The sequence below is a fragment of the Protobothrops mucrosquamatus genome, unplaced genomic scaffold (assembly GCF_001527695.2).
Source record: "Protobothrops mucrosquamatus isolate PMUCROS unplaced genomic scaffold, P.Mucros_1.0 scaffold4881, whole genome shotgun sequence".
In the NCBI taxonomy this organism is placed as follows: domain Eukaryota; kingdom Metazoa; phylum Chordata; class Lepidosauria; order Squamata; family Viperidae; genus Protobothrops; species Protobothrops mucrosquamatus.
Window position 1 is genome coordinate 38,016 of NW_015390769.1, and position 17,862 is coordinate 55,877.

The following is a 17,862-nucleotide window of genomic DNA, read 5'->3' on the forward strand; positions in this document are numbered from 1 at the left end:
TGAATGTCAGACTGCAACCTCTTTTGTGGTTTTCATGAATACACAGTAGCCAGATTAAATCTATTTGTTGTTTGTATGTTCGTGTTACTTAAAGTAGATAATTTTAATGTTCACTTTAATTTATCATAATTATATATATGACTGAACTATCCTTGTTTCTAGATTCTTTAAGTGAATAAAAGCAATGAAAACAGATTTTAAAACGCTAAAACAGTTAAGTCAACAGATAATCTATGCATTTAAAAACTTTTATAAAAGCCACAAAGTATGTTACTACTTCAACTAAAGAAATGAAGTCTTTAAGTTGAATTCATAGATATACACTGCCTACTTAGTTTTCTTGGCAACAACATAGAAATGGCTTGTTATTTGCCTCTTCTGGGATATCCCTTCAATTTGCCAGAGTAGTTTACAACCCATGTATTTTTGAAGCTCTCCCATCCAAGCCCTAACCAGGAAAGAAAGTACTCAGCCTTCAAGTCTAAACAAGATCAACTAGATCAGGCATGTCAAACTTGCGACATCACATGAAGTCACGCGACGTATCACAACTTTTTCCCCATTGTCGGTAATCAGGTGGGCACGGTTTTGGCGTGACACATCTGGCCCACGGGCCAGCAGTTTGATATGCCTGAACTAGATAGTGTCACCTTAGAGATCTTATAGGGAACACATTCTAAAACCTTGGGATAATCATAGAAAACTTGAGTCAATGTCTGATGAGTCATCAGCAGGTTGCTAAGTTAGCTTCTAAGAAATTTAGGTCCTTAAAAGCAATCGTCATCATTTTTTTGTCTAGAGATATACCAAGAGTGGAATAACTTTTACTATATGAGCAATATGAAGATTAACCTAGTTGCCAAATTTTAAACCAGTTGCCACATTTAACATTAGCCCAGAGATTTACTGCAGAAGTTGAGCCTATAAATTAACAACCCGTGTAAATCTGATTAATTTATTTTAGAAACAGATGCTCCTGTAAGAGTGCTCCTATACTTGTTTCTCTTTATTACAACTTGACCTTGAAGTATTCAGAAAATAGTTGCAACTTGTTTGCAACTTATCAAATTTCACTTCAGTCATGCTTTAGTCTTCCACCTCAACTTATTGCCCGTCTTTGTTCTGTTCCTGTATATACCATTATTCAGACCTTTAAAGCAGGAAATACAGACCCTCCTACTCTTATTGCATTTGCCCAAGAGATGCTTACTATATGTTTTCAGTTTCTTTAGGCTGCCTGAGCAGTTTCCAAGCTTTTATTCTGTGGTAAGATGGGCAGCCAATTCAGTTAATAAATAAATACATATTCACATTTCATCTCCATTCTCTCTGCCTTCAGTGCCTTCTTCAAATTTTTGCTGTATTTTTAGGGCTTTCTTCAAAAATGCACAAAATGTGGCAAAAATTACCCCTCTGGTAAGTACCTGGAGTATTTGAGAGAAATATTGCTGACTTATGCACCACTTGCCTTTATAAAATTAATCATTTGTTTTACAGGTGGGCAATATTTTGGGAACAAGCCTTTAAAGTTGCAGATCCCTGAGCATCAATAAAGCAACATTTCAATGGTTATGTATGAGTCTTATGGAGTCATTAAAAAAAATCAATTCTTATGGCCTCCATATTGAAGGAGTAGACCTTCCTTCTTTTTGCTTCTACGATCCAATGCTAAAATGGAGTGGCTGAGGAACCACATAAAGAAAAGATCCAAGGTTCAAAAATACTGAGAACTGTACTTTGATCTGTGTACCAAATTTGATCCCGGTGGAAGCAGTAGCAAGAGAATCATCTCAGCAGCACATTATGCCTTGGTTGACAGACAAGATTGAAAAAAATGGCACCTTGGGTAGGAAACAATATTCCAGATGGACTTAGATAGATTACCAGGCCTAAATGAACATGTGCCATTATTTCCTCTTATTTCTTCCTTCTTTAGGTTTCAGAATATTATCAGAAACTGAACTGTTTAAAAGTGCATTTGAAGTATAGATGTTGCTATCTATTTTTATTGATTTTTGGTTGGCTGTTTCAGGATTTTTCATGTAACTTAATAGTGAAAACTGCTTACTGCTTATTTAATGGTTGTATATGTAGTTATGAAATTGTAATTGTAGTGTGGAAATTTTATTATTATGACTGCAGCCCCCTGGGAATTTCTCAACTCTGGTGGACAAGAGATCCAATCAATCAATCAATCAGTAAGTAAGCAAGCATTTTCTGTGGAAATATTACTCTAATACCCAAAGGTATTGCCTGCCTTTTGAAACTAAGGCCTCAAGGATGTTGAGAAATATAGCATAATATTATCATCAAGCATCTCACCGACTGTATATTTAGGAATTGGGGAAGAGGATACCTCTAAGCAAATGTGTTTGGATGCAATCATGGATCTGAGATGGAAATTTCCATGTCTGAAAATTTCTATCTATCCTAGATGTTAACTCTGCTTCGCTGCTGGAGAAAGTCATTATCAGTTCTAGATACTCCCCTTTAGCAAATTTTAGAGTGTCTTGTGTTGCTGCAAAAGTAAAAGATGCCTGCTGCAGAATATCTATAATACTATAACAAAGGGTAGCATCCACATCTTTCTTTTGATGTCTGAATGGCTTCTTGTTGCCATAATAAGGACCAGGTCAGAGACAATATCTACATAAATAACTTAAGAACTTGCAATTCTAAAAAAAAATCCACAGATTCTAGTATTTAGTGCTTTATATCTAGGACTGGAACATTTGCAGATTTATCTTGTTACTCATCTTGTGGGTTATTCATGTACAAAGGATTTACATGGCCAGATGTTAGACTGAAGTTCCTGCAGTACAGCAGGATAAAACATGTGCTTCTTGGAACTAAAGGTGAACAGGTCCTTTTTTTCTCTTATTCCTCATGCTTCTTAAGGAGGAGGTAGTAAAAGGTGTCAGAGAGGGAACGATGATCGCATTAATCATTTCTTAGTAACCGTTTACGAAGTTTTCTTTCATCTGTTCCAGAGTTAATTAGAAAATTCCTCAGAATCTGATCTTCTTCAGATTTAATCTTGTACTAAACCATTTAGGTATCTAAGATGACTGCCTCAGAGTGTGGAGGGTCTCTTCATCTTCAGCATAACACCAGATGTTCAATTGTACTGGTGATGGCCAGGAAGCCACCCACATGGTGATCTTCTATTGTACCGCCAAGTGAAAATATTTTCCTTGTTTATCCTATCAACGTTTACTGGATCCACACACTTCTCTAGAGACAGTTTCTGGTTCCTGATGTCTTTCTAGTCTAAGAAATTGACCACATCTTATTTGAAAGTTTCTTGCTATTATTTTCCATGAACAGGTGGATTTGTTATTCTAATGTTTCTGAACTGGAAACCTTCAGGGCCTTTTGTCTATTGTGATTTCAGATTTTTTTTTTTTCCTACAAGGCTGATTGTCATGTCTGCTTGCAGAGTCAGCAAGCTGGCTGCCCTCAAGGTGAACCAGCCAGATCTTATTTTTCACAAGGATAAAACTGCCTTTTAGATTATTTTTGACAGAGGTTGTGATTATATACTACTGTGGCCAGGAACTAATTCTACCTCTTTTTTTTCCCCATACCTCTTGACTGCTTTAAATTTCAGGCATACTTCATTAGAATATAGAATATAGAATAACAGGGTTGGAAGGGACCTTGGAGGTATTCCAGTCAACTCCCTGCTCAAGCAGGAGACCTTGTACTATTCCAGACAAATGGCTGTCCAATCTTTTCTTGAAAACCTCCAGTTACAATCTGTCATTCTCCATCAAAGTAGAATATCTCTGTATTAGATCAACATACTGCTAGTTAGTTTAATTTCACCATAGGTTTGGCTTATGACATTTTAAGGCTTCCATAACTTAACACTTCACATGCATTGTTGGACCATCTGCCATTTACCTCAGAGATGCTACTGCTACTGCTCCATGATCCCAGCCTTCAACCTTCAGCCTCCACAAAGCACTGTAAGTTGGTATTTAGGTTGGCGTATAAACTGGTTTCCACAGGCCAGTTCATTCTTCACTTATTCTGATACTACCTGCCCTTGCATTTGTAAATAATTCACCCACTTATGAGATGCACAGAGATCAGAAATGAAAAGGAACATACTATCTACCTGTAATAATGCTTCTTCAAAGAGTCATTATGCTACACCCTACTTTCTATCCCAATGCAGGGAATCAAAACTTGGCATTTTGTAATCTGTTTTATTTCTAGCTGTATTAGTTCAAGAAACTGTGGAGGAAATGCCTATGTTCAGTGGAAAAATGTCTGAATAATTTTTTACAGCAACACCACAGTTGCAGGTCAGCATCCTGTTCCTTACATTGTTTGAAGTCTTCTTGGTGGATCAAGTAGCATTCTTGGATAGGCAATCCAAGTTGCTATATAGGCCAGGATGGCTCTCCATCTATAAACAACTTGTAGACATTTAAACAATGTTTTCTACCAACTTCACATTTGAAAGGAGTAAGTTTAGGTCCTAGGAATAGTTGGAATTATTTGCTGAGCAGGGCAGATTTCAGGAAAAAAAAAAGATATGAGCTTCCCATACCAGAAAACCTATTACAGGGGTGGGCAACTATGGTTCCTTTACGTCTCAGAATTCCTGAGTCAGCCGTGTAATTCTGGGAGTTGAAGTCCACAGGCGGTAAAGGAACCATAGTTGCTTGTCCCTGACATATTACATAGTTGTGTTCCCCTTTTTATTCTTCAAATTTATGGACCTTCAACTCCTCAAATGCTTCAATTCCATAGTAATAGCCATGCTGGCTAAGGAACTGAGAGTTAAAGTCCAAACATCTGGAGAATGTCCAGACTGGAAAAAGCTGCTGGAGAAACAGCCACCACTTTAAGAGTCACCCAGCTTCAGCAAAACCATCCTAAATAAATTTCTTCTTGGCAGACAAACTGAATTGTTAAGACTACCCCTTCTAAAAATATATGCACAGTTATCAAGGAACTCTTGATAACTGTTCTACTTTTTATTGACAGAGTGATGGTTATCAAAAGTCACTTGCCTCTCCTCTCTTGCCAGATTACCAGCAGCTTTGTTTAAAACTGATTATTCAAATATATTTTGCGGTAGCTGTTACTTTTTCTCTTTCTCCCTCTTCCCTAGTTTTTTAAAAGAGGAACTAGGAAGATAATAACTGCTTGGCTGATGAACTGAAGGGTAGAGGTCAAATTCCTATCAAAATCGTCTTCCTGTGAGAATGAGATGACCAAACAATCTCAGGGTCAACAACACTACATAAAAATAAATACAAGACTATTTGAGGTTTCAGATACTGTGTTTTGTTGGCTGGAGCCTTAAAGCTGCTAGCACACTCATGGCTGGAGCTGTGTTAAACTTTGATTTATTGAACTGGCTAATTTAGGGATTCAGAGAAAGGTTAATGTTTGTGGATCGACATATAATTATCTCCAACAAAACATTAAGCATGCTCATCACTGCACAGTTGCAGTACCAAGTTCCAAACAAGCTACTATAGATTAATTACTACATTAATTACTTATTAATTCAAATCCAAGGTTTTTCAAAAGTGTAATTTTATACGATTGGAACAATCGGGGGATGCATAGTTATATGCGAGACGGCTCATAATCTTTTGTGGCTCTACTTAATAAAACATAACTGTTTATAAATACACTTTTCGTGAGACATCAGCTAAAGTGGTTTAAGCATACATCCTCATCTACAGTTAGAGATCTCTTGAAAATGGTTATAGGGTGAAATTGTGTCACTAGCAGTTGTGCAATTAATGTTTGCAGAAATTTTCTTTTGTTTGTTTCTTGTAAGGAAGACTGGTAATTGCTGCCCTTACTGTGCTCATCAAACCCAAATCCTCTGAAGCTGGGCCATCAATGCAGCCACTGAAGACATAAATTTTATGCTTTCAGTCTATGTGTTTTGCTACATCCTGACTGCTCTGAAAAGAGTCAACAGGAGGAAGATCAGAATTCAATTAGTGAACTCCTGGTGTTCTCTAAGCTTGGTTGTTTGCTCTCAGATGTTTCATGTGGGGTTTGCTTATTTGTCCTCGGCTTACGACCACAGATAAGCCCCAAATTTCCATTGCTAAGTGAGACATTTATTAAGTGAATTTTGCCTCATTTTACGACCTTTTTTGCCACAGTTGTTAAGTTATTAACATGGTTGTTAAGGGAATTTGGCTTCTCCATTGACTTTGCTTGTCAGGAGGTCGCAAAAGGCAATCACATGACCACAGGCCACTGCAACTGTCATAAATATGAGTCAGTTGCCAAGCGTCTGATCACTTAACTGTGGGGATGCTGCAATGTGTGAAAAATAGTCATAAGTCATTTTTTTCAGTGCTGTTATAACTTCGGACAGTCACTTAACAAACTATTGTAAGTTAAGAAGTATCTGTACTCACTAGCACTGATGATGTTACCTAGTTGGGTAATGAAACATCAACAAGCAAACAACCAAGCTCAGAAACCACCAAGGACTCCACAGTTCATCCCTGAGATACATATATTCTCTTTTTTCACAGTTCAATTTTTATCTATATTTTGCACCCTACAACCTGATTTTGGTCAAATATACTTAGAAATTATTTGGCTGAAATTATTTGCTAAAAGAACAGGGTTGGAGCATAATAGTTCCACTTTTATAAATATTTTCCATATTTTTTTTTTATTATTCTTAAATAAAAGGCCAAATAGATTTATTGAAACCTGAAGAATAAGTGTCTTTGGCAAGCATTTTAGCCAATTTTTACATTATGAAATTCTAGTTGCACAAAAAGCACTGCCATTAAAATGTCACACAGATAGATGACAAGCCATCTGCAATTTTATTCCACAGTGGATGAGAAAACCTTTCTGTGAACATTTTTTTAAAAAACATGATTTAGTTTAGACTTTCAGTTGTTTATGGGAGAAATTCGCTTCCTTAATTGACTAATATATTTTACCTGATTTGCATTCCTTGGGAGAGTACAATTCTGGTTGTTAAGAACTGCATCCACTAGGAATCATAAGACTCTTTAGAATTTCACTAGGAGGTCCTTATTAAAATAACCAATATTTAGGTAGCTTGACCGCTAGTCAGCTTTAGCTCAGCTGAGATGTTACAATCTGCATTTAGGAATATAGAATAACAGAGTTGGAAGTTGAATATTATAGAAAAGTAGCCTAGTCAATCAATCCTACGAATTATTTGTATTTTGATCTGTATGTAGAAGCATGTTGGTTATAGCAAATAGGATTATTAAAACTTACAGGCTCAACAAATTCAAACTTCTTTCTCTCTTGTACTTCTTGGATTTTGAAGACGTATTCTAATGATGCTTCATAAAAATTTTGATGTTCTCTGTCAATCTGGGTATCTGCCTAAAATTGAAACATAAAATGATTGTAAAATATACAGTTTATTATTAGTGTTGTTATAATTGCATCAGGAAAGTCTTCTGAAACAGAAGCGCCATATCAACTTAATATATCCTATAAAAAGGAAACACAAGATAAATTCTCATGGTTAAGATTAGGAGAAGCAAATAAATAAAAAAAATCTACAGGAATAGATAGATCAGCATGAAAATCTAAGTATTGCAAAGTATACAATCATCTGAGATTCATATTTCCATGAAAGGAAATTCAATGACCTAATCAACTCTTATTTTCAGACATGATGAATTATTTGGTCTGAGAACTATTCTTAAAAAAAATCAGAGCAAGAAATAGTTCTTAGGGGTTTTTTTTTTGAAGGGGGGAGTTGCTTCTGATGTAACTTAGTTTTATTTAGAATTTTCTCCGATCAAGAACATAAATGATTATGTTAAAGAGTAGAGTCAGTTAGATCAAACTCAAATTAATTGTTAGACAAAATATATTCCTCTTATGGAAAAGAAAAGGAAAAAGTTCTATAGAAATCTCCATGAGTTAAAAGTGACCAGAGGTTCATTGTGTAATCATGTTCTATCTATCTATCTATCTATCTATCTATCTATCTATCTATCTATCTATCTGTCTGTCTGTCTGTCTGTCTGTCTGTCTGTCTGTCTGTCTGTCTGTCTGTCTGTCTACCTACCTAATCCATCCATCCATCAATCTAATCCATCCATCTATCAAATATAAATAATGATGATCAGCAATCATCAGAACTCAGATTCAAAAGTATAACAGAAAGGATTATAAAGAAAGAAGTTAAAAAGAAATGCATTGTCCCTCATGAATGTACATTAATTCTACAACCCACATCTAAAAATTATTCATTGAAATATGGATAAACAATAAAGTCAGTCTAGAAACTATTTATTATATGATGAAGATTTATAAAGCAAAGATTTCAAAGAACTAAGTAATATATAGGGCATTTTTACTGGTCCCAAGCCAAAGACAGATACTGTACTTCTACAAATCCCATTGAATCAATAGTACTTTAGTAAGATCATTCAGGACATGTCCAGAGGACTTATAAGCAATTAATGTTCTTGACTTTGGGTAACTGTCTATTGAGATAAATTTAATCACAAAAAAACCTTTAGCAACCTTAGAGAACTTCTGGAAAATACGGAAGACAATTTTGGGGTTCGATGCATCAAAAAGTATGGTATAATCCAGTCTTTTCTATTATGTATTTACTAGGTAGTGGTAGTCCTTGACTTATGAACACAATTGAGCCCAAAATTTCTGTTGCTAAGCAAGATAGTTGTTAAATGAATTTTTCCCCATTTTATGACCTTTTCTTGCTTCATTTGTTAACTGAATCGCCATAGTTGTTAAGTTAGCAAATTGTTAAGTGAATCTGACTTCCCCATTGCCTTTGCTAGTCAGAAGGTCACAAAAGGTGATCACATGACTTTGGAACACTTCAACCAATTAACCAATGGAACAACCTGCCTCCAGAAGCGGTGAATGCTCCAACACTAGAAGTTTTTAAGAAGAGACTGGACAGCCATTTGCCTGAAATGGTGTAGGGTTCCTGCCTGAGCAGGGGGTTGGACTCGATGACCTCCAAGGTCCCTTCCAACTTTATTATTATTATTACTATTACTATTACTATTACTACTACTACTACTACTACTATTATTATTATTATTATTATTATTATTATTATTATTATTATTATTATTATTAATTATTATTATTATTATTATTATTATTATTATTAACCATCATAAATATGAGTCAGTTCCCAAGTGTCTGTATTTTGATCACCTGGCCATGGGAATACTGCAACGGTTGTAACTGTGAAAAATAGTCGTAAGTCATTTTTTCAGTGCCTTTGTAACTTTGGAACTGTTGTAAGTCAAGGATTACCTTATGTTGGATTTCCAGTATCAGAACAACCAGCACAATCAATGATCAGGGAGTGTGAAGCATATTTTCAAAACAATTGGATGACATCATGTTAGATCATGCTAGTATAAATGTTGGGTTTCACCCTATGGATGATGGAAATGTATTCCCCATGAACCAGACTGAAGGGTGTTTATAGGGAGTGGAAGATGATAATGTTGTTGAGGAATAAATCATTAAAAATTGCAAAGCCCAACAAAAATAATAAAAAGTTAGACTTCTGATAGTCATACCCTACCCAACACTTTTTCCCCCTTTTTGGAATGAGTGGGTGCATCTGTGGGCAACATTCTAGAATTCTCAGTGGGCTATGAAATGTTTAGCTTGACAGTCTAATAGTGAATAACAGGAAATAGCAGTAATCTGGTGATTTTTCTATTTGCTGTTCTACTCTTCTGTTGTAACAGCTGGAAAAAAAATGAGACAGATACTAGACCAAGCACTACTACCAATCTGAAGAAATAATTACTAAAAATGACATCTATGTTCTGCAATGTACCATTAGTAGTTTTGTTTCAAATAATTAAAACTGATGCTTTAATTGAAATAAAATTGTTTGACAAGGGTGTTGGACTAGAAGACCTCCAAGGTACCTTCCAACTCTGTTATTATGTAATGTTTCAAAATAATGACAAATCTAAACATGCAAATAGTGCATCCCAGTCTTTCAAGCCCAAATTAAATGGCATGAGGTAGCCTAACTTTCATCTCACAAGTAATCATTGCATATTAATTCTTTTAAATTCATTGATCCTTCTTCAGTAACCTCTTGTCAAAGACAACATAAAGGAAAAAAAATATTAAATCCAGAACTTATATATCTTGGTCATAAAAGAAACACAGTCAGACTCATATTTAAATTATTAAAACAGACAAACACTCCTTTAAAAACAACATCAATTTGACCTCATATATTTATTTTAAATTACTTTCATTTCTGCTCTGTGTAAAATATTTTCGATATATTTTGCTTTCCTCCTTTTAAAGTTGAAAATACAAAATCCCAGTTGCAAAAACTTACATCTTGCAGGTGTGACTCCTTTTTCTTAGCTGATAAATTTAAGTGCTTCTCCAGGGTGGAATAATACTTTTCACTTTCTTTGTCAAACTTCTTCTTTCCTTCCTGGAAAATAAAGACACATAAAATAAAGAATTGGAAAGTCATAGAAATGCTTATGATATAAAGTAAAAAAAAAAGTTCCTTTCTCCACCCAGAACTTAGAAATGGTGGCTTAAATATGAGAGATCAAAACCGAACAATTGCTGTGAAGACGCATAGTTTAAATGCAAAAAGTGTCATTCACACCACTTCAATCATTGTTTCTATAATGAACAGACTTTAGATTCAAAGAGAAACGGTTATATCAGAACCTATAATTGCTGATAAGTTAGTAACTCCTTAAACCAAATGTGTTTTTGCGCCCCCAGGATTGCAGTTTAGTTGGGCATGACAGTTGTATGATATTAAGAAAGGATGCAGCTGCTTTAAAGAGTTGCCAAAAGGTGCCACTTGTGGACCCTGGCATGCTCTGCAATACTCCTTCAGAGCTGGAGTCCTCAACAGCCAATCATATGATGAGTTGTTACAGGACAGCATCTGAGGGCAGGACAAGAAGCAATGGATGGAAGCTAATCAAGGAGAGAAGCAACTAGAACTAAGGAGAAATTTCCTGACAGTGAGAACAATTAATCAATGGAACAGCTTGTCTCCAGAAATTGCGGATGCTCCAACACTGGAAGTTTTTAAGAAGAGATTGGACAATCATTTTTCTGAAATGGTATAGAGCAGGGGTGTCAAACTCGCAACTTCATGTGTCGTGACGTATCGCAACTTTTTTTCCATTGCTGGCAATGGGGTGGGAGCAGTTTTGACATGACACATCTGGCCCGCGGGCCGGCAGTTTGACACCCCTGGTATAGAGTTTCCTACCTGAGCAGGGGGGTTGGACTAGAAGACCTCCAAGGTCCCTTCCAAATCTGGTATGGTATGGTATGGTATGGTATTTTCATAATTGGTTCCCATTATATGGCAGCAAAGAATGGCATCCCCCTTTGGATCTGGTGGACCCAAAGATCTGATATCCCCAAATTATGAGCATACTTATATGTATGCTGGATAAATTAAAACTGTGTAGAATGATGGCAATGAATGCTAAGCCAATTTACCATGCTGTCTGTAATTATCAATGGCAAAAAAGGGCAAGATATTATTCTAAATACCTCTCTTAGTCGGAAATTATTCAATACAGCATACTAGGTATGTGAGAATGCATAATGATAAAGCACCTCTTTCCATGTCCAAGTCATGCTGGATGCTTTACACTAATGTTTGGGTATATTAGGCCCACGGAAAATAATGTGCCTTATAAAGACAACATCTAGCATGATAACTATGAGTTCTAAATAAACTGATTTTTCTCATCTAGCTGAAGCAACTATACAAATGAGCATCAGTACGAACCTAGCCATCATACATGGATGTGTTCATGTATGAATAATGGATAATGTGATTTATTTGGTTCTGGTTTGTAAACCATGATTTCTGGTTCAATGCCAGGTTCCCTATCAATGACCTGGAGATCAATGATGTGGCTGAGTAAGTCATGGCCTATAGTCTCCAGTGTACTTCTCTATGGTTTGATGATTTGGGGAGATCATCAAATCACAATAGATGCTTTGCTTCCATACAAGTCTTATGTCAATTTCAAATGATTGTTTTTGACATTTGCATTAAAAATATATATAACTGAAATTCTGAGATGCCATGAATGCCTTCTGAAGGTCAAATGGGTCATAATCATGTAGGTGTCATACTGATCTGTGAGCTTTATGATAGTCTTCACAATCAGCAAAAACATCCTGAAGTTCTGAAAATATTTAAGAAAAGAAAAACACTCTGACTTTCAGGGTTTTTTTTAAAGATAGGGAGCTTCATTCTTCAATTAATGTATTACTAGTCACCTGCCTATATGTTTTCTTTATACCACTAAGGCAAAATTCTCATTTTGCATTATTTTATATGGATAATTAGATAAGCAGAGTTTAAATTAAAAAAAAAGAACATAAAATAGGTTAGTTTTTCAAACAGAAAAAATCATTAGGTCAGCTTTGGAAAATGTTGATGACTCAGTTGGCACCACAGCCCACATCTAGACAGAGAGGTCTGGCTCAGAGCAATGTTGATCATTAAATTCTTCCTGAATACCCATATCAACTTTCTGGGGAGAAAGGGGTGACAAACAGCTAGTGAAAAATCCCTACTGATCCATTTTTAACTGTATGAGATTATCCCTTGCAGCATACATCCAGGGACAACTGGATATAAATTCCAGTATGATTTGGCAGGAAGCATAAGATGAGCACTTTTATGCTTTCACATGTCACTCACAAACTCTGCAAGATAGAANCCATCCATCAAATATAAATAATGATGATCAGCAATCATCAGAACTTAGATTCAAAAGTGTAACAGAAAGGATTATAAAGAAAGAAGTTAAAAAGAAATGCATTATCCCTCATGAATGTACATTAATTCTACAACCCACATCTAAAAATTATTCATTGAAATATGGATAAACAATAAAGTCAGTCTAGAAACTATTTATTATATGATGAAGATTTATAAAGCAAAGATTTCAAAGAACTAAGTAATATATAGGGCATTTTTACTGGTCCCAAGCCAAAGACAGATACTTCTACAAATCCCATTGAATCAATAGTACTTTAGTAAGATCATTCAGTACATGTCCAGAGGACTTATAAGCAATTAATGTTCTTGACTTTGGGTAACTGTCTACTGAGATAAATTTAATTACAAAAAAACCTTTAGCAACCTTAGAGAACTTCTGGAAAATACGGAAGACAATTTTGGGGTTCGATGCACCAAAAAGTATGGTATAATCCAGTCTTTTCTATTATGTATTTACTAGGTAGTGGTAGTCCTTGACTTATGAACACAATTGAGCCCAAAATTTCTGTTGCTAAGCAAGATAGTTGTTAAATGAGTTTTCCCTCATTTTATGACCTTTTTTGCTTCATTTGTTAACTGAATTGCCATAGTTGTTAAGTTAGCAAATTGTTAAGTGAATCTGACTTCCCCATTGCCTGTGCTGGTCAGAAGGTCACAAAAGGTGATCACATGACTTTGGAACACTTCAACCAATTAACCAATGGAACAACCTGCCTCCAGAAGCGGTGAATGCTCCAACACTGGAAATTTTTAAGAAGAGACAGGACAGCCATTTGTCTGAAATGGTATAGGGTTTCCTGCCTGAGCAGGGGATTAGACTAGATGACCTCCAAGGTCCCTTCCAACTTTATTATTATTGTTGTTGTTGTTGTTATTTCATATATGGAAACTGTATGGTTTCTTCTGATTCTGGAGCTACTGTATCCTGATATCTTCCATTATATTTGAGGGCAGCAAACAAGCACGAGAAGTCCAGATTAGATTTTCTTATATCTTCTGCTTTTCTTACAAAAGCGACTTCTCAAGCCTGAGACAGCAACTTCATTCTGCCAAGTGTTAGAACCAAACCCATGTTCCCAAAGGAGAGTTATTGTCAGTCCCTGCTGGAACCCTGCCATTCCGAGGGGAGGGGGACTGTTACTTGGGGAAGGAGGAATCTAATGCTTTCACTTTGATGTATCTGACTTCCCCATTGCCTTTGCTGGTCAGAAGGTCACAAAAGGTGATCACATGACTTTGGAACACTTCAACCAATTAACCAATGGAATAAGCTGCCTCCAGAAGCGGTGAATGCTCCAACACTAGAAGTTTTTAAAAAGAGACTGGACAGCCATTTGTCTGAAATGGTGTAGGGTTCCTGCCTGAGTAGGGGGTTGGACTCGATGACCTCCAAGGTCCCTTCCAACTTTTTTATTATTATTATTATTATTATTATTATTATTATTATTATTATTATTATTATTATTATTATTATTATTATTATTATTATTATTATTATTAACCATCATAAATATGAGTCAGTTCCCAAGTGTCTGTATTTTGATCACCTGGCCATGGGAATGCTGCAACGGTTGTAACTATGAAAAATAGTCGTAAGTCATTTTTTCAGTGCCTTTGTAACTTTGGAACTGTTGTAAGTCAAGGATTACCTTATGTTGGATTTCCAGTATCAGAACAACCAGCACAATCAATGATCAGGGAGTGTGAAGCATATTTTCAAAACAATTGGATGACATCATGTTAGATCATGCTAGTATAAATGTTGGGTTTCACCCTATGGATGATGGGTGTTTATAGGGAGTGGAAGATGATAATGTTGTTGAGGAATAAATCATTAAAAATTGCAAAGCCCAACAAAAATAATAAAAAAGTTAGACTTCTGATAGTCATACCCTACCCAACACTTTTTCCCCCTTTTTGGAATGAGTGGGTGCGTCTGTGGGCAACATTCTAGAATTCTCAGTGGGCTATGAAATGTTTAGCTTGACAGTCTAATAGTGAATAACAGGAAATAGCAGTAATCTGGTAATTTTTCTATTTGCTGTTCTACTCTTCTGTTGTAACAGCTGGGAAAAAAATGAGACAGATACTAGACCAAGTACTACTACCAATCTGAAGAAATAATTACTAAAAATGACATCTATGTTCTGCAATGTACCATTAGTAGTTTTGTTTCAAATAATTAAAACTGATGTTTTAATTGAAATAAAATTGTTTGACAAGGGTGTTGGACTAGAAGACCTCCAAGGTACCTTCCAACTCTGTTATTATGTTATGTTTCAAAATAATGACAAATCTAAACATGCAAATAGTGCATCCCAGTCTTTCAACCCCAAATTAAACGGCATGAGGTAGCCTAACTTTCATCTCACAAGTAATCATTGTATATTAATTCTTTTAAATTCATTGATCCTTCTTCAGTAACCTCTTGTCAAAGACAACATAAAGGGGAAAAAAATTAAATCCAGAACTTATATACCTTGGTCATAAAAGAAATACAGTCAGACTCATATTTAAATTATTAAAACAGACAAACACTCCTTTAAAAACAACATCAATTTGACCTCATATATTTATTTTAAATTACTTTCATTTCTGCTCTGTGTAAAATATTTTCGATATATTTTGCTTTCCTCCTTTTAAAGTTGAAAATACAAAATCCCAGTTACAAAAACTTACATCTTGTAGGTGTGACTCCTTTTTCTTAGCTGATAAATTTAAGTGCTTCTCCAGGGTGGAATAATACTTTTCACTTTCTTTGTCAAACTTCTTCTTTCCTTCCTGGAAAATAAAGACACATAAAATAAAGAATTGGAAAGTCATAGAAATGCTTATGATAAAAAAAGTTCCTTTCTCCACCCAGAACTTAGAAATGGCGGCTTAAATATGAGAGATCAAAACCGAACAATTGCTGTGAAGACGCATAGTTTAAATGCAAAATGTGTCATTCACATCACTTCAATCATTGTTTCTATAATGAACAGACTTTAGATTCAAACAGAAAAGGTTATATCAGAACCTATAATTGCTGATAAGTTAGTAACTCCTTAAACCAAATGTGTTTTTGCCCGCCAGGATTGCAGTTTAGTTGGGCATGACAGTTGTATGATATTAAGAAAGGATGCAGCTGCTTTAAAGAGTTGCCAAAAGGTGCCACTTGTGGACCCTGTCATGCTCTGAAATATCTTCTCCTTCAGAGCTGGAGTCCTCAAACAGCCAATCATATGATGAGTTGTTACAGGACAGCATCTGAGGGCAGGACAAGAAGCAATGGATGGAAGCTAATCAAGGAGAGAAGCAACTAGAACTAAGGAGAAATTTCCTGACAGTGAGAACAATTAATCAATGGAACAGCTTGTCTGCAGAAATTGTGAATGCTCCAACACTGGAAGTTTTTAAGAAGAGATTGGACAACCATTTTTCTGAAATGGTATAGAGCAGGGGTGTCAAACTCGCAACATCATGTGTCGTGACGTATCACAACTTTTTTCCCATTGCTGGAAATGGGGTGGGAGCAGTTTTGACATGACACATCTGGCCCGCGGGCCGGCAGTTTGACACCCCTGGTATAGAGTTTCCTACCTGAGCAGGGGGGTTGGACTAGAAGACCTCCAAGGTCCCTTCCAAATCTGGTATGGTATGGTATGGTATTTTCATAATTGGTTCCCATTATATGGCAGCAAAGAATGGCATCCCCCTTTGGATCTGGTGGACCCAAAGATCTGATAGCCCCAAATTATGAGCATACTTATATGTATGCTGGATAAATTAAAACTGTGTAGAATGATGGCAATGAATGCTAAGCCAATTTACCATGCTGTCTGTAATTATCAATGGCAAAAAAGGGCAAGATATTATTCTAAATACCTCTCTTAGTCGGAAATTATTCAATACAGCATACTAGGTATGTGAGAATGCATAATGATAAAGCACCTCTTTCCATGTCCAAGTCATGCTGGATGCTTTACACTAATGTTTGGGTATATTAGGCCCACGGAAAATAATGTGCCTTATAAAGACAACATCTAGCATGATAACTATGAGTTCTAAATAAACTGATTTTTCTCATCTAGCTGAAGCAACTATACAAATGAGCATTAGTACGAACCTAGCCATCATACATGGATGTGTTCATGTATGAATAACGGATAATGTGATTTATTTGGTTCTGGTTTGTAAACCATGATTTCTGGTTCAATGCCAGGTTCCCTATCAATGACCTGGAGATCAATAATGTGGCTGAGTAAGTCATGGCCTATAGTCTCCAATGTACTTCTCTATGGTTTGATGATTTGGGGAGATCATCAAATCACAATAGATGCTTTGCTTCCATACAAGTCTTATGTCAATTTCAAATGATTGTTTTTGACATTTGCATTAAAATATATATATAACTGAAATTCTGAGATGCCATGAATGCCTTCTGAAGGTCAAATGGGTCATAATCATGTAGGTGTCATACTGATCTGTGAGCTTTATGGTAGTCTTCACAATCAGCAAAAACATCCTGAAGTTCTGAAAATATTTAAGAAAAGAAAAACACTCTGACTTTCAGGGGTTTTTTTTAAAGATAGGGAGCTTCATTCTTCAATTAATGTATTACTAGTCACCTGCCTATATGTTTTCTTTATACCACTAAGGCAAAATTCTCATTTTGCATTATTTTATATGGATAATTAGATAAGCAGAGTTTAAATTTAAAAAAAAAAGAACATAAAGTAGGTTAGTTTTTCAAACAGAAAAAATCATTAGGTCAGCTTTGGAAAATGTTGATGACTCAGTTGGCACCACAGCCCACATCTAGACAGAGAGGTCTGGCTCAGAGCAATGTTGATCATTAAATTCTTCCTGAATATCTATATCAACTTTCTGGGGAGAAAGGGGTGACAAACAGCTAGTGAAAAATCCCTACTGATCCATTTTTAACTGTATGAGATTATCCCTTGCAGCATACATCCAGGGACAACTGGATATAAATTCCAGTATGATTTGGCAGGAAGCATAAGATGAGCACTTTTATGCTTTCACATGTCACTCACAAACTCTGCAAGATAGAA

General features: G+C 35.7%; 1 protein-coding gene across 1 annotated transcript in view; it reads right to left on the bottom strand.

Annotated features, from left to right (window-relative positions):
* LOC107299414 (rho GTPase-activating protein 42-like) overlaps positions 1-17,320 on the bottom strand; it is a gene marked incomplete at both ends in the record, with an annotated part of 55,248 nt that extends 37,928 nt beyond the window's left edge. Inside the window, 4 exons of the mRNA XM_015828776.1 lie at positions 7,258-7,368; positions 10,358-10,459; positions 15,485-15,586; positions 17,268-17,320. Coding sequence (XP_015684262.1) covers positions 7,258-7,368; positions 10,358-10,459; positions 15,485-15,586; positions 17,268-17,320 — 368 coding nt within the window. The remainder of the gene's footprint in view (positions 1-7,257; positions 7,369-10,357; positions 10,460-15,484; positions 15,587-17,267) is intronic.
* Between the last annotated feature and the right edge of the window lie 542 nt (positions 17,321-17,862).